At 40.4% G+C, this 25,726-nt stretch overlaps 1 protein-coding gene across 5 annotated transcripts; it reads left to right on the top strand.

Annotated features, from left to right (window-relative positions):
- The first annotated feature begins 484 nt into the window (after positions 1–484).
- Positions 485–25,630, top strand: LOC117885909 (cytosolic phospholipase A2 gamma-like). 5 transcript variants are annotated; one of them, XM_034787450.1, is made up of 17 exons: positions 485–760; positions 1,348–1,499; positions 2,794–2,910; positions 3,905–4,047; positions 6,294–6,492; positions 7,916–8,033; positions 10,059–10,199; positions 11,143–11,196; positions 12,409–12,474; positions 12,994–13,050; positions 17,918–17,980; positions 19,242–19,286; positions 20,932–21,027; positions 22,407–22,561; positions 23,661–23,829; positions 24,480–24,640; positions 25,507–25,630. In XM_034787450.1, exons 2-17 carry the CDS (start codon positions 1,476–1,478, stop codon positions 25,546–25,548), a joined length of 1,650 nt encoding a protein of 549 aa, XP_034643341.1. In that variant the 5' UTR covers positions 485–760; positions 1,348–1,475; the 3' UTR covers positions 25,549–25,630. The 5 variants fall into 5 exon arrangements, with proteins under 5 accessions (XP_034643341.1, XP_034643342.1, XP_034643343.1 ...); XM_034787451.1 differs by lacking the exon at positions 25,507–25,630 and having other exon boundaries at positions 488–760; positions 24,480–25,013; XM_034787452.1 differs by lacking the exon at positions 2,794–2,910 and having other exon boundaries at positions 489–760.
- Positions 25,631–25,726: the final 96 nt, after the last annotated feature.

Here is a 25,726-nt window from a genome sequence, read left to right as displayed (position 1 = left end):
TTACCAGGAAGCATGTTTGTTTGACCCAATTCAGTCCCTGTCTCCCTTTTACAGTGTTTCCCATCGCCATTTATACTTATGCCTGATCAGAAGATTTTGTAAACTTGTATCTGTTTCCCCACAGCTGATCTAACATTGAGAGCAAACTTGTAGGCCCAGTTATTACAACAGGACTGAGGTGCACCAATGCCCGAGTCCCCTGCAGTGGCAAGGTATTGACTAAGTGAGATATAGACATCTAATGGAAATGTCAACAGCACATGGTCAATCATTGACTAGCTGTCCCAAAGCACATCCCAACCACATAAGAATCATTCAGGGAACTTCTGTTTTCACTGACTATTATACACTTGCTTCCTCATGGACTCCAGTGATCCTGACTTCCCAGCTCTTCATTGTGATCTACAACACATTAACCTTCACGCGAGCTGGCTTCAGTTTCTCTCCCCGTGCTATCATCCTGCTTTCTCCGAACAGCACCCAAAACATTGCATTCAATGCTCTGCAGTTAGCTAGGGCTTGCAGGCCATGCTGAGTTGTCATCAGATAACACTTCAGTAAACATTATAAAACAAGGATCTTCTGGCAGATATCAAACCTGAGAGATAAGAGAGTGACTCAGAGCCAAGGCTATGAAATATATGCAGAGACCCAGCAGCTATCCAGGCAGGGTAGCATCAGTATAGATAGATATCCTGACATCCATTGAAAACAACCTTGCCAGCTGTGTCCCACAGTCCTTCTCTCCTGGGTCCATTCTGTGAGTATGCTCTCTCCAGATGATTTGTCAGAAAACAGTGCCAATGATAACATTGGAGTGGGCTTTTTTCCTTTGTTTATAATTAACTTTAAAAGAATTGGAGGGGTGCAAATGCAGGAAGTCTCTGTTGTCTTGTAGCAAGAGGGAAATACATTGCTATTCTGGTTAGGATTTTCAGCAGAGCCTATGAGAGTTGGGTGCCCAACTCCTATTGAAATTCAGAAGGAGTTGGGTGCCTGGAAAAAATATGCTTGCTTGAAAATCCCAGGATCTCCCTCTCTCTCTCCCTCCCCCCCCACCCTCCCTCCTGCCACCTCAGCCTGCACCTCCATTCATTCAGCAATATGACTGAAGAGATTAGGAAGAAATTTTCGAAAAGGACACATTATTCCTTACTAACTCACTTTGGAGTTTCTTGCACTCTCCTCCGAAATACACCTGGTACTGGCCAACGTGCATGGTAGCAATCAGAGCTGGATGGACCTAGAGTCTGATCCAATACTAAGTGCTGCCTATCTTACTATATTAAATGCCCATTTTCTCTTGTATACTATATTAAATGTTCATTTTCTCTTGTATATTTTTAGTCAAGGGGAGAATAAATTGGATGTTGTCCCAAGCTCTTGGAAGTCCTGGAAGAGGTGGAGTTTTCCTTTGTCACTGAAGGAGGAATTTGAAATCCCAGGGCATCTAACGGAGAAACAGGAAAGCAAGGATGGAAATATTTCACAAACACCAGGTATACTATTCCTCTTATAGTTTGCATTTTCACTACCTCTTGTTACTTGGAAATGCTGAAATGCTTGATCATATTTAATGTTTAGGGTACATTCACAAACAGCTCATAAAGAGTTCATAAACGACAAATACATTTTTGAATAAATGGCTAACCAACTGTTATAGGGCCCAGCAGCTCAACGGGTTGTTTTAGTTATGGGGTATAAGCATCTATAATATCTTCCACTGATGTGCTTATTACTGTCTATATCACTTTCTTTAATGTGCTTATAACATCTATTTACTATTTATAATATGAAGGGCGACCAAATAATTTTATCTCCAGATTTTTTTGTTCAAATTATTCTGAAATTTTATGTATTTCATTTATTCAAAGACAATGTTACATTGTTTCCTTGTAGCTATGTAATAATGACTCGGGGCCCAATCTTGCTATATTTGAGGGTAGCTAATATACACCTGAAACTCCAAGCTGCAGGGTTCATTTTGACCATTTCCTATTTACACTGCTTAATGAAATGCACTCTAGATAAGTTCCACAGCCTCATTCCCACTCTGCAGCCAAAAGCTACAGAAGCATATAGTTAAATGGTCAGAAACTGAGCATGCCTGTGGATCTTAGGTCTTGCACACAAGCACGACTTTTTGAACAGTGTGGGGACCAAGCTGAGCCCTGCAACCATCGTTGCAGGTACCACGTTTGATCATTTTGTGGAGGGTAGAGAGAAGGCATTATGTAGTGCAGATGACACATGCAAAATCTATTCCTTCATGTGTTCCTGCTGCAGTCAGTGGGTCTGTTCACCACCCAGAATGGTGGTGGAGAAAAACGGGGAAGTGTTGGGAAGTGTCCATGAGCTTCTCCTCATAGTTGTTTGCATTGTACGTACAGCCATGTTGGTCCCAGGATATGAGATTTTGAGTGATTTCTTGCAACATGTGTTAACTCCTTATGTTTAAGAAGTTGTTCCACCTTGTATGTGGCTGTGGCACTCGAAGTACCTTTCCCAGACTTGAAGAGGAGCTGTGTGGAGCTTGAATGCTTGTCTCTGTCACCAATAGAAGTTGGTCTAATAAAAGATATCACCTCATTCACCTTGTCTCTCTTTTTCCTCATGGGGATTTCCCCCTGTTGTTCCAGTGTAGGGGAGATGTGTGAAATCTCTCTAAACAGGCTTTGTGTTCCACCCGGAACATGCTTGAATGGATTTTCTGGGTCTCTGTGCATTGTCCCATCCCTGGCAGATTTTTCAGAGATGATACATTCTCTTGACATTTCCCCCCCCCTCCCCCAGGGTGAAGGTAAAGTCCGAATTTCCTATGAGCTCTCGGAAGGGGAAAAACTAGGCACAAGCAACAGAAAGGTGCAGGTGAAGAAATGCCTGGATAGCCTTGGGATTCCCTGTAATCTGGTAGAGTCCATCAATGTTTTATTGAATTGTAGAGGAACATTGACAATAGTAATAATTACTCATGCAGAGCTGGTGAAAATGTGTTCATCAAAAAGTTGTGGTTTTTTGTTTGTTTGTTTGTCTGTTTCTGTTTTTTTTTTTTTTCAATAGAATAAAACAAATTGAAGCCAATGGGACTTCAGTAAATGGCTAAAATTAAGTGCACATTTAAGAGCTTTGCTGAATTATGATGAATGTAAATGCATGCTTAAATATAAATGACAGATAAAACAGATTGGGAAATCTATTTTATTTTCTATTCTATTTTTTTCGTTTATGCTGATTTTTCCCCACAGATTTTTAAAAAAAGTTTTCTTTTAAAACCTCAAAACTGATTGATTTTTTTTCTGTTTCCTAAAACCAAACATATTGTGGCACTGATGTCAAACATATATATTTTGCAGTTTTTGGTTGTTAAACAATGGTCCCCCCTCCCCCAGGTTTTGGGCAAACCCCCCAACATGTATCAATAAAAAAATTCCTTTTAATCAAAAATGCATTTTCATCCCCCAACCTCCTAAATTGACCAACAAACAAACCCTCACGTTGAAATATTTTCCAGCAGTTCTGATCATTAACAGTAGTTATGATACATGTAATACATACTATACACATACATATCTTACATTGAAGCAGCTATTGCAGTTATTCTTGTAGATCAAGAGGTAAAATCAGAACTCATTGCAGCAATCAGGAAAACTTGTGAATAATTTTACTCATGGGAGTTGTTGCATTTAAGCCAGTGGAGCTCCCCATGTAAATAAAGACACTCACAGGTGTAAACACTTGCCAGATTGGGTCCTACAAGATACTCTTTTAAACTACGTGATGGGGGTTGTCCCAGGTGGGAATGGCAAGTGTGTGACTGTAGATACCACACAAGTATTTTACATGAGCAAGGGAGATTCCTCAGTAATCCTAGTTTATATGTTGTTGTGTCTTTTCCCTTCCTCAGGAAGATGTGCCCAATATTGCCATCCTGGGAGCTGGGGGAGGTCTGCGGGCCATGATCGCCCTTCATGGAACCCTGCAGGAGCTACAAAAGCATGGTCTCCTGGACACCATCATGTATCTGTGTGGGGTCTCAGGTGCAACATGGTAGGCACATGCCAAGAGAAGTGTGAGTGAAAGTGTATCCCTCTATAGAACTGACAACTAGGGACAATTCTTGCCATTGTTATTATTAGCCAAAGGACATACTGGGTACTCCATCACCAATAGGAAAACACTGTCTGTCCATTTTCTGAGGAGGTGAGACTGTGCGAGTATATCTACACTGCAGTGTAAGCCCAGGGTTCAAACTCAGGCTCAAGTTCAAGCCCTCTTCCCTCTACACCAAATCATGCTAACCCAGGGCTTAGACCCAGGGTCCCAGGGCTCCATGAGAGTGGAGGGTCTGAGCCTGAATCAGGGCAGGACCCAGGGTTCAAGCTCTATTGCTTTGCAGTCTAGATGCAGTCCCACTGGACTCATGCTGTGGGAGTCCACCAAAGATGTCCCACAGGCTGTCTTCCTTTGTCCTCTGGACAGTCAGGTTTGGTGGACAGTCAAGTTTTTCCCACACTGCATCACAAACAAAGGGCTAATGCAGCTACATTTTGGGAGGACGTTTGAAAGTCTGGGATATGGGTGGCTGAATTCAGTTCCGCATGATGCAGTGTAGATTCTGGAGCCCCATGTTAAGACCCAGAGTTCAACAATTCCAAACCTGGGGTTACAACTGAGTATAGACGCTCAAGCCCCAGGTTAACAGACAAAGAGCCTGTGTGGACGTGACCCTCCTAAGATTTCTACATGGGCAAAAGTGATAGGGCCCAGGCCTATAGTTCTAATTTAATATTTATAGCTCTTGCAATGTTATTGCGAATCTGCAGTTGTGCTGCTGTAGCGCTTCAGTATAGACATTGCCTATAGCAGAGAGAGGGGTTCTCCCGTTCGCGTAGCTAATCCAGTTCCTTGAGAGACCATAGCTAAGCTAACAGAAAAATTCTTCCCTCAACCTAGTGCTGCCTATATAGGGATTTAAGTCAGCTTAACTATGCCACTCTGGAGTATGGATTTTTCACCCCCCCCGAGCAACACAATTATGCTGACTTTACAGGCTAGTGTAAACCAGGCATCAGCTCTCATGATTTTATGAAGCATAAGTTTCTAGCCTTGGTGGTTGTGGAGAGACGCTTGGAAATGTGAACCCTACCAGAAAAAATGCCAAGAGTCAAATAAAAAGAACCCACGTTTTTAAAATAAAGCTCATGATTTTTAAGCCAATCTCAGGATTTTATGTGACCTGACTTGTGATTTTTGGCACACTTGTTGTTGGCATTAGTGCTGAAAGCAGGATAGCAGAATGGTGCCTAGTACCTTCTGTTGTCTCTTATTCTAGTTGTCCTTAAAGAGGGGCAGGGTGTGTACAATGGTTTGTGCCATGGGAATAGTGAGAAATGGACATAACTGGGGGTCGTTAAACAGGAACAAGTGACTGGATGTAACACAAGATGGGGAAATCCAGGGCAAAAAGAGACAACAAATGACTGCAAGATTGTAGGATAGAGTGCAGAGTTAGTTTCTTAGTGGAGAAGGAGACTGTCCTTCAGAACATCTGATCTAACAGGGCCAAACACTGACAGCCTTACAGGGAGTAGCAATAGACACAGGAGCCTAAGGGAGTTAGGCACTCAGCTGTTGGTGCAATTCAACAGGAGACTGACACAAGTGGGTGACTTTCTAATTATCATAGGTATTTATCTCCCCCCCCCCCCCCGATTAACATAGCATCCGAGTACCGCCATATTTATTTCCACAGCACCCCTATGAGGTAGGGAAGTGCCTGTCTCCCGTTTCCTATGGGGAACCAGGGCTCAGGGAGAATTAGTGACTGGGGTACAATCTGTGGGAGAGCAGGGAGTGGAACACACATTTCCCGAGTTGTAGGCTAGCACCCTAAACACTGAACCATCTTTCCCCTCCCGACCTTTCTGCACAAAAGGTCCCACTGACGTCAGCATTAGGGCGGCAGAGTCATGATGGGCTGGACAGGTATGCAGATGTTACAAATGTCCTGGATGTAATCAGAACTGTTCACACTATGTGTCATGGACCCTGCATATTGCTAAAGGAGATTCTCCTTTTGCTTAGTCTGATAAGGACCTGGGGGACTTGAATTTTATCTCTGCTGAGGCCATGGCTTCCCATAGCAGCTAGCCAGCCACGCAATCCTTGCGGCTTACAGATGCATTGCAATGGTAGAATGATAATAAATAAATAACTGTGCAGAGATTGAAAGGGCTGGGGAAAATAGCCCACATCCCATTCCCCTTGCAGTGTGTGTTTTGTCTCTGTAATAGGTGTATGTCATCTCTCTACAACAATGGGGACTGGGCAGAGAAATTGCAGGCCTTGGAGAAACACATGTGTGATGCACTTACCAAATCCATCTGGAACCTCAGAAAGGCAACGGAAATGCTACTCGAGGCAGCTAAGGATGAAAACTATTCCCTGACTGAGTTCTGGGCCTATACTGTGGTCTATGGAATGTTACATGAGGTGGGTGAAAAACTTTCTGTTTTGTAACTCTCTAAAGTCATTGTCTGGCCCCCATCACTGAAGTATCAGGGCTCTTCATGAAGTGTGTTTATCCTCACAACATTTCTGTGAGGTTGGGAAGTGTACAGAGGGGAAACTGAGGCACGGAGCATCCCAGAGCCAGATTTTTAAAGATATCACCTTGTGGGATGAGCACGCAGGCACCTAGCACCCATTGATTTCAATGGGCTTTGGGAGCCTACATGCTTTTGAAAATCCTACTAGGTGTCTAAATACCTTTTAAAAACTGGACTGGCTTGACTTGCTCAAGGCCACACCAGGTATGTCTATACCGCATTGTAAATCTGGGTCTGTGGGACCCAGGCTGGTGTACCTGGCATTTCCAAGCCGGGGCTGGAATGTCCACACTTCACTGTAAACCTGGGCTTAAAGATTACGTCTACACTGCAAAGAAAAACCTGCAGTGCTGAGTCTCAGAGCCTGGTCAATTGACTTGGACTCCTGGGGCTCTGGCTTCTGGGCTAAAATAGTGGTGTAGGTGTTTCAGCTCGGGCTGGAGCCTGTGCTCTGAAACCCGGCAATGGGGGCGGGTCTTGGACCCTGGGCTCCAGCTCAAAGGAGAATGTCTACGCTAGTGTTTTAAGTCCCACCGATCAAGCCCCAAAAGCCTAAGTCAATTGACCCACACTCTGAGACTTGGTGCCGTGGGTTTCTCTTTGCAGCTGCCGGACCCAGATGTCATGCTAATGTGGTCATACTGCACTACCCAACCTTCCAACTCAGGTCTGCGGCTTGATTTGCATCCACACTGCAAAACGAGAGGGCTTGGACCCAAGTCACTGTGGGACTCTGGTTCTGACCCACTCCTCTACTTAGGTCCTAAGACCTGGGTCCTGAGCACATGCTGAGCCAAGTCAGACTGATTTGTGCATGCACAGAAACAGGTCTTGGGCTCACACCTGAGTCAGAACCCGGGTTTAGTGTTCAGAGTAGGGGAGATGTGTGAAATCTCCCTAAACAGGCTTTGGGTTCCACCCAGAACATGCTTGAATGGATTTTCTGTATCTCTGTGCATTGTCCCATCCCTGCAGGGAGACTGCAGGGGAAGCAGGGAATTAAGTCCTAGGCTAATGGCTTGACCACTTAGTTATTGAGGAAGGTTTGTTCTCAGTTATACCTGTATAAATGCTGACTGGCTCTGCTGAATTCAGTAAAGTTACTTGAATTAGTTCATCTATACACTTGGGTAACTGAGAGAAAACTCCACATCTGTCTAGCTATCGTCTCAGCATGTGGTAACATGCTGGTGCCCTGAGCTCAGGCTTGGACTGAGCTGTCAAGGGAGGGAATATAGACAGTGTTAAAATCATAGGTTAAAGTTAGGCATGTGTTTGTCTGAACCTATCAAATCCTGTCTTCACAGCTGGACAAGGGGCACTTGTCGGAGCAGAGGGGTGCGTCTGAGAATGGAAATAATCCCTACCCCATCTATGCAGCTGTGGATGAGCGAAATTTCTGCAAAGTAACTGAATACTCTCCAGGTAAAACCAAACACACAAATCTCTAGATAATCTCAGTGTAAAGAAGCCTGTAGTTTATTACATCAACATGCAACTCCTCACGGCAGAGACACCAAGGTTGTCTTTAGAGCTTGTTGAAAAATGGAAATAAAAAAATGGTAAACAATTTCAAAATTTTAAATCTTTGTCTGGTTGTCAGGATTGTTAATGGACCTTTTTTCCATACTTCATGACATTATCTACAATATTTTCCCCTTGTTTTCCCCCAGACATTTTATCAAAAACATATCTTTATTTTTATTTTCTTTAGCAAAATCTTGATTTTCATTAAGAAAAGCATAAGTGAAACAAATCCATACAAATTTTGCTTAAAAGTTCAGTAAAAACCTATGGCAGAAAATTTCACATAACCTGGAAACCTCAGGTAACATCTACTACTGCTGACAAGACGTTTTGGTTTTGAAAAAAGGCTACTTTTCATGCGAAAACTTTTTGTAAGCAAAATTCAAACTCACTCTCATTTTCTTTTTCCCTTCCTCTTACATTAGTATATCTTTTTAGGTGGAGACACACTTTATTATTTTATTTACTTATTTTGATTTAGCAATACAAATTATGCCCCTTCAAGCATGTGGGAAGCTAACATCATTAATAACACAGCAAAATTCCAGTACCATGAAAGAATAATTTCACAAGAAACTCACAAGCGATCTCTCCATTCACTTTTAGGCTTGATTAGAGCTGGTCAAAAATGTTCTAACAAAATCAAAACTTCCCATGGAAATGTGTCAGTTTTGACAAAAAAATCATTTAGAAAAATACCCAAATGAAGCCTTTCAATTTTTAGTTTCAAGGTGACATTTTGCTTCAAAATGTATTTTATTTTAGGTTTTATAAATAATAAATTAACGTGAAATAAAAAGTCAAAATCAAAATGAAACTTTGTTGATTGACCCAAACCATAATTGTCTTAAACATTTCTTTTTGCAGGAAATTTTGATTGTTTCTGTTTTGTTTTCAATCCAATTCAGAACAAAAACAAATGTCAAAACTGTGGAATTTCCCTCTAAAGAGGAAATACAACTTCTGCACAGCCCTAGACTTGCCCAGTTTTTCTCTTATATTTTGGATGGAGCTTGGGACCAGGTGGTGGTTTACACATTTTGGAGAGGGTTCAGAGGGACTTATATGCAGTGGAACCAATAGGAGGAATTGCAGATGAATTAGTGGATCATGTGGGCTTTCTGGAACTTGAAGATAACTTTGCATGGCTGGGGCCTCTTGGAAGATGTCATGAGGATGACAATGGGAGAAGATAATTGGGAGGTAGGGAGTTCAATGGTGGAGCAAAAGGGGTGAACAAGTAGAGCTAGGATAATTTTTTTTAATAAATTGATTTTTCACTAAAAACTGCATTTTCAGAACCCTGTTTGTTGAGGTCACTTTAAATATGATGAATAATTTCAGTTGGGAAAAATTTTCTAAAGAGCAAAATCATTTTGTTTCTACTTTTCAATTTAAAACGGGTCTTTCAATTTTTAAATGTGACCATTAAAAATAAGTGAAAACAGCTGAATCAAGGAGGGAAAAATGAATTGACTAAAATATTTTCTGTGACTTGAATAAAACAAAACAAAGTTTCACTTTGTGTCAACTCAGAATGATTTTTTAAAAACCTTTTTTAATTTGGCAAAAATATAGATTTTTTTTTCAGTTTAACCAGACTGGATATTTCTCCAGAGATTTTGGTTCAGCCCCTGAAATAAAATTACATTATTTGCTCAGCTTCAGTGGTAAAAACTCTGAACTGAGACACAGGTGGTGTGGGTTTGGGAGGTGAGGACCAATGACTTCATACAGAATGTGAATAGGAGTCAAGAGTGAATGTGAAGATGGGACAACATGGATGGGAAGAAACTTTATTAATGTAGGTGTTGTTTGAAGCATGCTCACATTCCACTGAGTTATGGATACCTCCTGTGATTCATCTGCCACCTCAAAACTATTGCTGGGCTTGTTTCCAAACTCTTTGTTTTTATTTTTCAGAAACCTGGTTCGAGTTCACCCCCCATGAAGCCAGCTTTCTTGGCTATGGAGCAAGTGTATCCATGGAATACTTTGGAAGTGAATACAAGAATGGGGTGATAAAGAAGCAGAAAGAAGAGAAAAACATGAGTTACCTACAAGGTGAATGCTCATGTCCCTGCAGATGGAGAGAACTGAGGCTGGTTAGATGGCTAGATATCGCAAGTCAACCATTTAATTCTAAAATGTAAATATGTAATATTTACATATATTATAGAGAAGTGTGGAGAGTGTCCAGCCACACAATCTACCAGCTCTCATTCCAGCTACATATACCCTCTCATCCCTCCTTCCATTCTCTCACTTCTTCTAATACCGAACGAATGCCGTACATAATAACATCGAGCTTATATATAGATAGTTGAGCTGGGCAGAAAACAGTTTTCCTGTGCTGGGAAAAAAATCAAGTTATTAATAGAAATTCCTTTCCTGAATCAGAACAGAAAGTCAAAATCTCAAAAATGTTCACAAACTAAAAATCCAAAAAAACATTTTGGTTCAGGTCAGTTGAAACATTTCATGTCAATAAGAACATAAGAACGGCCATACTAGGTCAGACCAATGGTCCATCTAGCCCAGTGTCTTGGCTTCTGACAGTGGCCAGTGCCAGATGCTTCAGAGGGAGTGAACAGAACAATGAGTGAAATGTGGAAAATGTAATATTATTTAATTGTTATCAAAATTTTCAGTGGGAAATTTAACATTTCATAAAACAAAACAAAACAAAACAAAAAAATCCTGCACAATAAAACATTTCAGTGGCAAAACAGTGAAAACCAAAACACATTTGTCCAAAACCTACTGAAAACCAAAAACATTTCAATTTTCAACCATAAATAAATAAAAATAAAAGTAAAAATCAGTTTTCTAATGAAAAAATATTTTGATAAAAGCGGACATTTTTCTTGAAATTTTCATTTTGTTTAAACCCCAATTTCCTATTGAAAAATAATTAGAAGAGAATATGTTGATCAGCCCTAAGCAGAGCCTGTCCTAGTAAACAGAGAGTCAAATCATTTTATACTCTTTTCCTTCTTCTTTTCAGGTTTGTGGGGAAGTTGCATTGGCAGCAAAGAAGAAAATGAAAAAGTCATAAAAGGTATGGCAATTTCTGTCCTCATAGCACAATGGAGTCGGCGTCCAGGTCCTCAACATAAACACAACAGGTGCTGTATAAAAGAGGTACTGCAGTAGTATGTCCTGCCGGATGGTATTTTTTAGAGTGGTGTCTTCTTCATCAGCTCCAGAACCAGCTTCTTGCACTGGTCTGAAATAACCCAGCTCTAGGGACTTCTACAGCACACTGCAAAGGGCATCTCTGTGTGTATGCTGCTGAGGGTTGAGGGTGTTTTGTGTTTTGCAGACTGTCTAATTTATTTATTTATTCTATTTTAATTTATGGAATTGGTTCTAGACTGACTGATAGCTGACTTTTTAATCTTTATTAGGCGAGATCAGAAAACCACAATTTTTGGTGGGAAAAATACTCAACTTTTTCTAGTTGGAAAATAGTAAAATAAGTGTGAAAAAAAATTTACTCCACATTTCTCATGTCTTTTCATATACTCCTACCCTTCACTTTCTCCAGTGAGTTTTAAAAAAAATAATAAGAAGGTGTGGAGTATTAAAAGGGAGAAAAAGATTATAAAATACAGTGAAAATTCAAATGCCAAAAATGGGGATGGGGAATTATTTCTAAAAAATGAAATAAAGTGTCATATTGTGTTGATTTGTTGTTTGTTTCCTTTCATAGTTTCCTACTGGACATTTTTTTTAAAAAAGGTCAAAACTGATATATTCCTACGGAAGATTTCAACTTTGATGAAACCACATTTTCAGACAGGAAAAAAAATGTTGATCAAAATGTTTACATCAGCTATAATTTTATATATTTAAAAAACCCTTAATTAATTAGTCAATAAGTCAAATGGGGGGTAATGAGGTCTAGATGATGGTTTGAGCCATATGGACATACAGGAAGGGATATATAAGCTACTCCTACTCGAAGTGTCACTTTGGTCTCCTCTAGTTCAACCATAAATAGAGGTGACATCAACATCTGTAAGTGTCCCAAGCACCTTCAGAGGGGGACACAGTGCCACGCTAAGTGGATGTTCAACATGGGATGAAGAAAATAGTGACAAGATAGAGATTTCGTGACAAGCTTGGTGGGGAGTAGACAGAAATGGATGTGCTATAATTTCATCGATATATTTTTTTTTCCTAAATCATTGTGATCTAAAGTTTGTTTCCTAAAGGACTGAGTTATTGTCAATGTATTGTGAAATGACTGATTGTTTTTTTTTTTTAGATATGTTCTTTGGTATCTTTAAGAGAAACAGGGGATCACATTCACCATTCTCGGTGGCTAACGAAAGTAGGTCATTATAGTCCATGGTCGCTCCAATCACACAAGTGGAATTACTTACCATATGTGCCTATGTGGTAAGGCGAGAGAGAAGTGAATGGTGCTACATTGTACTGCTGATGTCTGAAAAGGGCCATTCCCACCCTGCCGGGGGAAAGTCTTCTTTTTGAGAGGGAAAAAAATATTGGTTGATTATTGAAATACCAGAAATCAAAAATATTTCACTATTTTTTTTCTGAAAAAGCGATAATTGTTTTTACCAAAACCAAAACAAATATATTGAAAAAATAAGTTTTGAAAAATGTTGCTGTGCAGAAATTTTCATTTGGTTTAATTTATTTTTGGTTGAAAAGCTGTTTCAGCTAAAAGAAAATTTTATTTCTTCTCATTGCTACCAATTTTGTTTCTTATGAAACTTGAAAATATTGACTGGACCCTGATCACTGTAATCTGAATGTTGCTTCCCAGTTGATTATATGATTGTCCCTGGCTATATGAAATGACTGATAATCCAAATTACATGTTCAGGTGGTTGGGAAGGAACATTGGAGGGGTTTCCAGCACCCACCCTTGAACCTGAAGCCAGTAAGTATATACATATGGCTACCTGTTTTGTCCTGAGTTGTTACCGGTAGTTAATATTTGGGACCTTTGGGACCATTTTGTTAAGAGGAAAAATAGATGATACAAGTCAGGTATATTTGGTCTAATCCTCTTTATTTACAAAATATGTACACTAAAATCTGTCTCCCTGAACAGAGTAAAACCAAAAAACTCAGCAGTTTCCTTGCTCAGAAATCTCCAAAGCTGCCACTTTAATGAGCTCTATGCCCAAGCAGCTCTATCGCTGAGCTTCCTCTCAAGGTCACATTCACAACTCCTTCTCTTAGCTTTCTTCCTGTGAGATTCCCAGTTTTCAACCAGTATTGTAGCCTCTGCATCTGCAAGCGGGAAAACACCTCAGGATGCATGTCTGAACTCTTATCTGTGGCAGGAAATACTCTCCACTGTATGCATTCGTTTTGCTAAAAGGGTGTAATTCCCAGAAGGTGGGAATGGGCAACAGAGGATTGGTCATTCAATGCTTGTCCTGTTCTGTTCATTCCCTCTGAAGAACCTGGCATTGGCCATTGTTGGAAGACAGAATACTGGGCTAGATAGACCTTTGGTCTGACCCAGTGTGACCGTTCTTATGTTCTTAATTGTAGAGCTGATTCGGAAGTTTTTGACAAAATGTTTTTTTTTTTCAGCCACTTTGCTAAAACTGAAACTGTTCATTGTTTTTGCATCTTTTAAATTAAAAATGTCATTTTTTTTCAGTTGAAAATGACTTTTCATTTTAAAATTCAACGTCATTTATACTAAGGGAAAAGTTTTAAAAGTTCAAAGTCAAAATGAAACATTTCAAAATAATTGAAATGAAATGTTTCAATTGATAAGAACTGATTTTTGCGGTGAGGTATGTTGGTTTGCAAAACATTTTGAGATCTTGACTATCTATCTCAATTCAACGCATGAAAATGTTGAAAATCTCCAAAATTCTTGTAGAATGGGAAAACCATTTCCCAAGTAGCCTGATTTATATGTCTTCTGATGAGTCTGAAGGATGCATGGCAGACCCATTGAAAAGATCTGTGGCGGTCTTCAGATCAAAGAAAACACTTATGGCAGCTATTAACATGTTTCAGTATAGCACTATATTCCTAGAAACCTATAGCACTATATTCCTAGAAACCTATAAAGTACCTGTTGTACTTTACAGCAGTCATGTTAGTTCTGGTTTGTACCTGGATTGGGCTGATTGCATTGTGATTATTGGTTATCCATTACAATAAATATTAACATTCACATTCTGTCAAGGCTGTATCCCCAATTTGAACTTTAGGGTACAAGTGTGGGGGCCTGCATGAAGACTTCTAAGCTTAACTACCAGCTTAGATCTGGTCCGCTGCCACCATTTCCCACAAGCTAATTCCCTTCCCTGGGAAGCTTTGAGAAACCTTTCACCAATTCCCTGGTGAATACAGATCCAAACCCCTTGGATCTTAAAACAAGGAGAAATTGACCCTTCCCCGCTCCTTCCTTTCACCAACTCCTGGTGAATACAGATCCAAACCCCTTGGATCTTAAACAAGGAGAAATCAATCAGGTTCTTAAAAAGAAGGCTTTTAATTAAAGAAAAAGGTAAAAATCATCTCTGTAAAATCAGTATGGAAAATAACTTTACAGGGTAATCAAACTTAAAGAGCTCAGAGGACCCCCTCTAGTCTCAGGTTCAAAGTACAGCAAATAAAGATAATCATTCTAGTAAAAGGTACATTTACAAGTTGAGAAAACAAAGTAAAACTAAGATGCCTTGCCTGGCTTTTTACTTACAAGTTTGAAATATGAGAGACTTGTTTAGAAAGATGGGGAGAACCTGGATTAATGTCTGGTCCCTCTCAGTCCCAAGAGCAAACAACCGCTTAAACAAAGAGCACAAACAAAAGCCTTCCCCCCCGCCAATATTTGAAAGTATCTTGTCCCCTTATTGGTCCTTTGGGTCAGGTGTCAGCCAGGTTACCCGAGCTTCTTAACCCTTTACAGGTAAAAGTAAAATTTTGGAGTCTCTGGCCAGGAGGGATTTTTTAGTACTGTACACAGGAGAGCTGTTACCCTTCCCTTTATAGTTATGACACATTCTCTGTTTGACAAAAGATGGCTCAAGAAGAAAATATATAAATATATCTTTTTTTTTTATTTATTGAATTTACAATGGTGCTAATCAACAAAGTAAACCAGGTCATGTGTGTGTGTGAAAAATAGCTTTTTTTAATTAAATGGAATTATTTTAAAAATATAAAATTTCTCTTTTCATTGACATTTTGGGGATTTTCATAAAAATATCCCTGAGAATCCAAACTCCCCAATGTGACGGGTTGGATCACAGACACCCCCTTGGGGCTGCCAACTGATGTGCCAAGACTACTTCTGCCCCTGCTTTCCCTGCCAGCTTGGGACTCCAGCAACCTGTCTTGTTGAGCCAGACACTCCAGTCTGCTCCAACACAGACCCAGGGTCTGAACCATGTGCCCCAAAACTGCAGACTTAACTGAAAGCAACTTAAGAAGTGTTCCTGTCTTTAACACTCAGATGCCCAACTCCCAATGGGGTCCAAACCCCAAATAAATCAATTTTACCCTGTATAAAGCTTATACAGGGTAAACTCATAAATTGTTCACCCTCTATAACAGTGATAGAGAGAGATGTGCAACTGTTTCCTCCCCCCCTAGTATTAATACATACTCTGGGTTAATTAATAAGTAAAAAGTGATTTTATTAAATACAGAAAGTAGGATTTAAATGGTTCCAAGTAGTAACAGACAGAACAAAGTGAATTACCAAGTAAAATAAAGTAAAACATGCAAGTCTAAGCCTAATACAGTAATAAAACTGAATACACAGATAAAATCTCACGCTCAGATGTTTCAATAAGTTTGTTTCACAGACTGGACACCTAGTGTGGACACAATCCTTTCCCCTGTACAGCCCTTGTTCCTGTTCAGGTGATAGCTAGGGGATTTCTCATGATTGCAGCCCCTTTTGTTCTGTTCCACCTACTTATATATCTTTTGCATAAGGCAGGAATCCATTGTCCCTCTGAGTTCCCACCCCTCCTTCTCAAAGGAAAAGCACCAGGTTAAAGATGGATTCCAGTTCAGGTAGCATGATCACATGTCACTGTAAGGCCTTGGCTACACTTGCAGCTGTACAGCGCTGTGAGGTAAACCTGTCTTCGTACAGCTGAGTAGGGAAAGCGCTGCAGTCTGTCCACACTGACAGCTGACAGCGCAGTGGCGTGGCCACACTTGCAACATTTGCAGCGGAGTTGGGAGTGGTGCATTATGGGCAGCTATCCCAGCATTCATGTGGCTGCAACGTGCTTTTCAAAATGGTGGAGTATGACAGGGAGTGTGGCGGGAGAGAGAGTGCTTTTTGGAGCGCGTGAGCACTCTATTTAGCAAGTTCCAAACTCCCGGCCCCCTGCTTATTCATTCACTCACTCAAAGCAAACAGCAAACTGTTTGCTTTTTCTCTGTGGTACGTGCTTTGAAACTGGCATTTCCGCATTCCTGCAGCCGGTCACAACAATGGAGAGGATTGGCCACTTGACAAGGTGATCAGTACAGTGCTGCAGGTTGATTCCTGGTACACACTCACAGGGGAGAGTTGTAGCCACTCAGCTGTATTTCTTATGCTTCTCGGGGAGGTGGAGTAACTGCAGCGGTGTACCCAGGGAGATACAGAGCTGTATGTGCCTTGCCAGTGTAGCCAGTCAGTGAGTTACAGCGCTGTGGGTGGCTTTATAGCGCTGTAACTCGCAAGTGTAGCCAAGGCCTAAGACTTCATTACCCACTTGCCAGCAGACATGTATACAGGAAGACATACAAGTAAAACAGAGCCATCTACAGTCAATTGTCCTGGTTAATGGGAGCCATCAAGATTCCAAACCACCATTAATGGCCTGCACTTTGCATAACAACAGTAGGACCTCAGAGTTATATTTCATATTTCTAGTTTCAGATACCAGAGTGATACATTCATACAAATAGAATGACCACACTCAGTAGATTATAAGCTTTGTAATGATACCTTACAAGAGACCTTTTGCATGAAGCATGTTCCAATTACATTATATTCATACTCATTAGCATATTTTCATAAAATTATATAGAGTGCAATGTCACACCCACACCCTAATTTTGAAGCTAAAACAGTTTTGACAGAATACTTTCCATGAGCCCTAATGTTGATGTGCCCATATTGCCAGTTGAGGAAGATGATATTAGGGGTAAAACTTTGAACCTACCAGAGGGGGATTAATGAATATATTGTGGAGGCAATAGAGGAAGAGGATGCAGTAGCTGAGAGGGGAAATGATAATGTCTGGGCATTGATTTTAGCCATGTGCACACACAGGAAGGGATAATTTTTCATAAGATGAAAAGGAAAAAAAACTGGCAAAATGTTGGAGAACCCAGATTACAGGCAGAGGAGGGAAGATTCTATCCTGCGGTATTTCAACTCATATTTTTTCCTTGGGCTACTGATGAATATCTTCATCGTAATCTGAGTGTTGTTTCTTAGGGCTTGTCTACACTACTACAGGTGCTACAGTGGCACAGCTATGGTACTGTTGTATTGTATTGTGAATACTTCCTACAGTGACAGTAGGGTTTTTTTCCATCGTTGTAGTTAACCCACCCCCTCGAGAGGCAGTAGCTAGGCTGATGGAAGAATTCTATACTGGGGCTTAGGTCAGTTTAACTACATCTCTCAGGGTGTGACTTGTTCACAACCCTGAGTAAAGTAGCTAAGTCTACCTATGTTTTAGGTGTAGACCAGCCCTTAGATGTTTGTGTTATTGTCTGTGGCTGTATGAAATGACTGGAAATTCCTATGACATTTTCAGGTGATATGGAAGGTGCTTTACAGAGTGGGCCAGGAGGACCTTCACCACGTACCTTTTCACCAGGTAGTTTATATATTCCTGGATCTCTGGCCCTGACCCTACAGCTATAACTGTTATTATGTTCACACCATTCAAACAGAGAAGTTAGATTAAAAAAAAAACATTAAATACTCTTGCTAGAAGGCTGAAATGTAATATTACTTTATGTCTTTTTAAAATCCAGAACCTTCACACACAGAAAACAAAAACAGAGAAAAAGCAGGCTGCTACCTAAGGCAGAGAGGAACAACTCTCCCCACCTTGATCTAGGCTGGCTTTTTGCAGAATGACTGCTGAAAAACCTAGATCACATGCCTCCTTCAGAGCCCCTGTAGCCTACAATCATGACCAGGAAACCCCTTACAAGTAAAGTGATAGCTAACATGTTTTCATTACAGCACTGCTGCATTGATAGCTGTGGAATTGCTTCTGATCTGCTCCTGCCTGAGAGGATAATCATATCCAGATTGTTAATGACATAAATGATCTTCATGAGTAATGTTCTCTGTTTGCTGAGTATGTGCTCAGGACCAAAGCCTTGTGCGAAGCTCATATTTCTTTAATATATGGCAACTCTCTGATGGTCACCACCAAAGTATCTGAGAACCCTAAGAAAATTCAGGATGGGAAACTGAGGGTCCAATCAGAAATAAAGTTGGGAAATTCAACGGAATCTAAACAAGTTAAAACTGAATTTTAGTGGGATATGAGTGATAACTTCCTTAGATAGCCCAGCCTAAGCGACTTCTCAAATGTCACAGAGAAAGCTTTTGGCAAAGCCAGAAGCAGAATTAGAATCCTATCTAAGTAGTCAAGGATGAAATTGTGAGGGGGCATTGAAAAAGAGGAAGAGAATTTTAACCTCTAATACGCAAGCAGTCTGCAGTGGGGAGATTCAAAGAGGACACTGGCTAATCAGAATCCAAGCAAAGGTCATTTAGCAGCTATAATGTGGACAGATTGCAGTGTGGTGTGTGTTGGGGGAGGGGCTCTGTGCATCAGGGAAGCTACAGAGATGGTGGATCCTGGGAAAAGGATTTTAGCCAAAGGGTAAATTTAGATATATTGCAAAGGGGAAAGTGGCAAGGTACTGGCACAGCCTTATAGAAGAATCGAAGATACTGTATATTAGACGTAGTTCCACCAGTTTTTTCTTTCCTATGATACAACCTGCAGGAAATGTTAACTTGACCTTACTTATTTGCCCTGAATTTTGTTTCCAAGGTGATTTGTATTATGGTCAGTGATAAGGTGCAATGACTGATAACCCAAATATATTTTTCAGGTACTATGGACAGTTCAATTACTGGAGAAATTGTGAGCAGCGTAGGTAAGTCATTCGAATCCCCTGTGCACTGAGTTTGACTTACTTCCTCTTGTATACTGGCTGCATGAGGCGTTATTGGCGCCTTTGTGAGACAAGACTAACGCCGAGTGCACTTTTGAATTAAACAAATCCCTTGGGTCTTGTGCACACTGCCTCATGAAAAATAATTCTCATTTTTGACAGACAGGACAAAGCCATTCCGGACTAGCCCTATTTGAGTCATGCCCTTTACGAAAGTTTCTGGGCCCCTTCAGCAATATTGATTAATGTGTTTTCAGAATGTCCATTTCAGCTGGGGCAACGTGATTATCCCTGCGTTACAGATGTGGACTGGAGGTATCATGACAGATGTATGGTGGGATTTTCAAAAGGCATGTAAAGGGGATCAGAGCACAAGCCCTGTTGATTTTCAGTGGGACTTATGCTCCTAAGTCACTTAGCATCAGATTTTTAAAGGCACTTAGGTGCCTGGTGGTATTTTCAAAAGCATTTAGGCATCTAAAGCCCGTTTTGTGTTGGCCAAAATGTTTAGACTGGCTCAAAATGATTATTGGGAGAGGGGGCTCATTTTGATTTTGACCATTTTGTCTGTTTTGGCTGTTTGTGATGGGTTCCCCGGGATGCAACCTGGAACCGGGGTACCACTGGGCCCTCTGGCTTACCAGCCTGGGCTCCCTTGCTCACTGTGATGCTGTGACAAGCTGCAAAGCCCTCCAGGTACTGCACTTACTCAGCCATCCACAGGCAGGGACAGCCCCAGCTGAGTGACATGAATGCTTCTCATGAACCAAGAACAGAGAGGCTCCAGCCAATGCCCCCCAGCTCCCTAGCCTAGGGCCCCACAACCATACCATCTTGCCCTGATCAGAAGCCTGACCAGTCATTATAACCCAGTCTGCCCCTCCCTCAATGTTGGGAGGACATGCACCAGCCCCTGTTCCTGAGCTGAGGTTTTCCAAGCACTTCAAGCAAACACAAAACATTTCATTTCAACATTTTAAAAGTGAAATGTTTTGGTTTAAAATAACCTTTTTATTTAGAAATTGTGTTCAATTTCACTTAAAAAACACCTTTCAAAACTCTAGAAACAGAATGAAATGTTTAATTGTGAGTCAAACCAAACATTTCATTCTACCTAAAATTATTATATTTTTTTATTTGTTCTGTTCACTGACAAATTTGGGGAAAAAAATCATTTTTTTAATTACAATTGTCTTTTTGTTCATGGAACCAAAAAATCCGTTATTTACACAGCTCAATTCAGCAGCTAACAGAACTAGGCAACATATCGCACATGGTGGAATATAGGAAATGATTTATAACTTCCAGCAGCTGTTTTGTGAAGGGGAGAACTTGGCATCTTAATCCAGAGAAGCAAGTGTGGATCATTATGTGGCACAGTGTGGGATCCAGGATTCTGAGAATACCACAGCTCCTGTCTGTCTCAGGAAAGAGTTCACTTTACTTTCCTTAGAATCAGCTTTGCTTTGCAGTTTCTTCTCCATAAAAGATAAACTGTAATTTTTTCCACAGCTGCTTGTCTATACTAGCAAATACGAGATAAGAGAAACTCTGATTTTCAGAAGTTCCTGAATATGTTTTAATACTCAGATTTGATATTTTAATTCTGGTTTGTGCCCTCTAACAGGCTCGGCAGTGGATTTAGCTAGGATGTTGTCTAAAACCACTTACGATCTCTTGCACTGGAAATGGGGAACCATTAGTAACTTTCTTTACAAATGCTGTAAGTAAAATATGGATTAGTCACTCTGTGGTATGGATGTCTCTTTCCTAGGGTCCTGTTTTGACAGTAAATATATTACACAGAAACCTACAGGAAAGGGTTGTCTTCCTATACAGTATTTTTAGCATTGGAAGAATTTGATTTTTATTTTTTTAAAATGTTGACAGACAATATCAATGTTTATTTTAAGCATTTTTAAAAAATGTTTATTTAAATTTTCACAGCTGCATGGAATTGTGGATTTTAAACATTATATTTTTATTTTTATTGATTTAAATCTTCACAATTACTGAAAACTACAGGGAGATTCAAATGATTGTTTAATGACAGTAGACACTGAGAGTCAAAAAATGAAATCGTTATATACTATTAAAACACAAATTGTCAACATCACATGTCAAAATATACAAAATAAATATTCTTAATTCAATAAATCATACCTGTTTTTAATATTCATTTGCTAGTCTATTTTATAACTACCGTAATTAAAAAGTCTAAATCACTGGATTTTGACTTTAAATTCTCAAGAAGCCTTTTTCTTACTTTGCCTATCAGTACATTTTGATTATCAGTGGAAATAGGTTTTCATTGGTATATATAAGGTGATCTCCATGTTTATTGACCGATAAAAATCTAATACTTCCAATCCAAATTATTGTGTACAAAATATTATGTTAAGATTGCAGAGTCAAGCACTCAAAGATTAGGACAGATCAGAGTTAAGGTTGCCCATGCAATTGCAGTAAAGTTGCCTTCTGCATAGGCATTATGGTATAGCTTTAATTACACAGTTATATAATATCCCCCCCACCTGAACTCATAAGAAAATTGAAAACAGAAAACAGGGTAATGGGAAGTGTTAGGCAAACTTAACTATAGGTGCTGCTTCCAACAGTGCCTATAATGATGCCCCGTAGATGGGAGCAGAAGCTCAGGAATCAGAAATTGGTGGTTGTACTGTATAATGGCCAGTGGATAGAAGGATTAAGAATAAGAAAGGGGTATAATGTATAATGAGCACTAGGGGCAGCAGAGGGTGGGGGCGGGGAAGGATCAGCTATACTGTATAAAGGGCACCAGGGGCAGCAGAGGGTGAGGGTGGGGGCGGGGAAGGATCAGCTATACTGTATAAAGGGCACCAGGGGCAGCAGAGGGTGGGGGTGGGGAATTGGCGGCTATACTGTATAAAGGGCACTAGGGGCAGCAGAGGGTGGGGGTGGGGAAGTGGTGGCTATACTGTATAATGGGAACAGAATACAGACTCTACCAAAGCACAGCTGCAGTGAATATTATTTATAAATCTTGTTCGCATGCCACTGGGCAAGTGCAGATTCTAATCTCTTAGTATTAAAACTCTATTTTTGGATACATTCCTTTAGCTGGTATTGACACCCCTGAGCTGGTGAACGAGAAAGTCATCTCCTTGGTTGATGCTGGCATAGCCATAAACTGTGCTTACCCCCTGTTTCTCCGCTCGGACAGGAAAGTGAAACTGATCCTCTCCTTTGACTATGGGCCTTTCAATCCATTTCAGGTAACTTCTATCATTGTTACCATTTTTTTCTGTTGTTCCAGTTAGGATTGAGGGCCCATTGTGCCAGGTTATGTTTGAACAGAGAAAAAATATGTTGTCCCTGACCCCAAGAGACAAGAGTCCAAAAAAGGAGTTTAGAATCTTTAAAAAACAAACATTATTTTATTTACTTCATTGCTGGAGAACAGTTCAGGACAGGAAGGGAGCAAAGAATCCCAGACCCTTCTGAACCTGCTGGGGGAATGTTTAGTGGAAAGAATCCAACCATCCAAGTAGGAAGTTGGTCAGCACAGTTGAGTCAAATCTAGTATTTTGTGAGGTGTCCCAAGGCCCAATGGATCTCTGTTGGAGGAGATTTTCAAATTCACAATGGACAGTTTGGTGCCTTAATCAATGGGAGTCAGGCAACAGAGTTGGTGACTTTGAAAATCCACCCCATAGTGACCACAGGGAAGGAAATCTGTTAACCGAAAGATGAACCTTTGGTGGCTTTGAGCTTTGATGTGATGAGTACTGGGGTGAATATTGAGCCATAGAGGAAATGTGTCCTACTGAACCAGTGTGGGTGAGGTAATATCTTTTATTGGACCAACTAGTGTTGGTGTGAGAGACAAGGTTTTGAGTTTACGCAGAGCTCTCCTTCGGGTCCTACTGAACCACTCAGATCTATCCCTGTGGAACAGCTGTGAGCTGCTGTGAACCTTATAGGTCTGTGCTCGGGTACTGGAGTCAAAGTGCCATGTTTGATCCAGTCTTATGGCTGTGAGCTGAGATTTTTAAAGGCACCTAAGTGAGTTAAGTGCCCAACTCCTATTGACTTTTCCAGGGAGGAAAATTCTTGCTCCTTTTAGCTTTTTGGAAATCCCAGTCAGGGGGGTCTCTGTGTAGACAGCCATGTGTTGCTACACAAACATTCTTCCTATCCCAAGAGCAGAGGGTCTGGTTTCCACTGGAGGTTTTCTGCTTAGTGAATTTATTAAAGGCCTTAGAGAGAAAGTGAGACTTTTTGTGTTTTGAGCTACCTGGTCTTGAGTATTTGACTTTCTGTGGACAGCAGCAGTTCTTTTAAATAAAACAATCACATTTCCCTCATTCTTAGACACTCAAGCAAGCTGCCAAATACTGTGAAGAAAACTGCATCCCGTTTCCTAAGGTGGATGAGAAATTGCTCCAAGACCCAGATAACCCATCCGACTGCTACATCTTCAGAGGAGAGGGTGCTCCTACCATCATGCATTTCCCACTTTTCAACAAAGTGAATTGCCCAGGTAACTTTCATGTCACACCAACTTTCTTAAAGGGTCCTGACCTCACTCTTATTTCACTTACATGGGTGACTTAAATACAGCTGAGTCTGGTTTGCACTGGGGTAGCATAGCAAAGGGACATAGGCACTGGGAAAATAAGTCACATCAATTTAGTCCGGTGTCCTATCTTAGAGAGTATCCAGTGATAGACACTTAAGAGGAATTTGGGAGAAATCACAGAGTAGGTAGTTATGGAGTATTCTGCCATACGGAATATTTGTTACTAGCCTCTGCTTTGTTTTGTTTTTTCTGTGCTGAACTGTAACATTTCAATTTTCAAAGGTATTTAGGGGCCTACAGATGCAGATAAGCACCTAGTGGGATTTACAAAGTGCCTACGTTAATTAGATACCTAACCTACCCAGGTGCTTTCAAAAACCTCATTAGTCGCCTATCTTTCCACACCTAAATACCTCTGAAAATCTGGTTCTATATCCCATCCATTCTTTTAATTTTAACTAATTTAAACGTGAATCTTCAAAATATCCATAAAGACGTCTACCTGTGTTTTCAGTCCTAATAATAGTAGTATTTGTTATTGACACTACATTAGTAACATTAATATCCTCATCCTAAAAACGCATTCACATCTTCTCTCTCTTTGCTTTCAGGCTATGTGAAGGAATGGGGAATTAAATTCACCCCCATTCGCTTTCTCTACAATGAGGGACACATCCACAAACTCCTCCAGTCAGCCAGGCTGAATGTGTTGAACAACAAAGACAAGATTCTGCAGGAGATCAAACACATTCTGGCTCACTGCAGCAAGAAGGCAAGCTCTTAAGAAGACTTTTTCATCTATGCCCTGCATACGTTAAAGACACCCAGTAGATTCTGAAAATGACAGAATTGTCACCTGGCTGGAAAATGTCATTATTTGGGATCACAGTGGGGAGAGGAATCTCAGCTTCTGCTATGAAAGCATGAGTATCTAGCCTGCGAGTTAACCCTGTAACTTGACTGCACATTAGTTCAGCAATTCTGATTCTGTGCATTAGTCAAAGAAAAATTCTCTCTTGGTATAAATCATTCTTTGCTTGCTGTTGTGGATTATTGCTCAATCAGTCTCTGCTCTGTGTGATGCCAGATGCCTTTGTCTCCTGCCGCACAATTAATGTTCAATCAATAAAGCCTATAGCATCACAGCATTTGCACACAGTACCTCCATACTAGAAATAGCCTGCAAAAGCACAAGCACCTAACACCTGTGGTAAAAGCCATCTCCCCTAGCTCTTATCATGTTATAGTGCCTTTGATGCATAGAGGGGTTATAAAAATGATAACCCAGTTTTGTGGGGGAAGAATCATTTTTCATCTCTAAGTTCTAAGTGTATGTTTTGTGAAAACATTATTGAAAATGTTGTTGAAATAGTTAGCACCTTTTTTTAACAGAAAACAATATTTTGGATAAATGGAACATTTTGATCATGTTTTTCACTGGTAAATTCTGATTTAAAAAACATAGATAAAAATGAAAGAAAATAAGAGGAGTAATGATGAGTTTTTTGTTCCAATCCATTCTAGTTACTGGAATCACTCCAGTTTCATACAGATGTAATGGGGAACATAATCATGTCCACAATTTTTTTCCAACATTTCCAATGTTTTCCCACATTTTCCAATTTCCCCTGGCTGCAGGGTACCAATATGAACATGCAGACTCAAATATTCATGGTGTGAAGAGCCGCATGTTGAAAATTCTCAAGTCTGACCCTCTTCATCCATCTGGCTGAGAAGGAGCAAGCGGAGTGACAAAGTGCTGGCCCCTATGGGGAATTGAACTGACATTGATCTCTGCTGCTTGAGACGAGCTCTTGCAGTCCTGGGCATTGCATAACCCATGGTAGCCCTGTCATGC

Source organism: Trachemys scripta, chromosome 12 (genome assembly GCF_013100865.1).
Source record: "Trachemys scripta elegans isolate TJP31775 chromosome 12, CAS_Tse_1.0, whole genome shotgun sequence".
In the NCBI taxonomy this organism is placed as follows: domain Eukaryota; kingdom Metazoa; phylum Chordata; order Testudines; family Emydidae; genus Trachemys; species Trachemys scripta.
The sequence above is the reverse complement of the archived record's forward strand: the minus strand, read 5'-3'. Positions and strand labels throughout refer to the sequence as shown.

Excerpts from the sequence above, each read along its gene's own strand:
- LOC117885909 (XM_034787450.1), top strand. The coding sequence starts at position 1,476 with ATGGAAATATTTCACAAACACCAG. Across the intron at positions 1,500-2,793 it reads AAATATTTCACAAACACCAG|GGTGAAGGTAAAGTCCGAAT; the intron begins GTATACTATTCC and ends CCCCTCCCCCAG. Across the intron at positions 6,493-7,915 it reads TCTATGGAATGTTACATGAG|CTGGACAAGGGGCACTTGTC; the intron begins GTGGGTGAAAAA and ends CTGTCTTCACAG.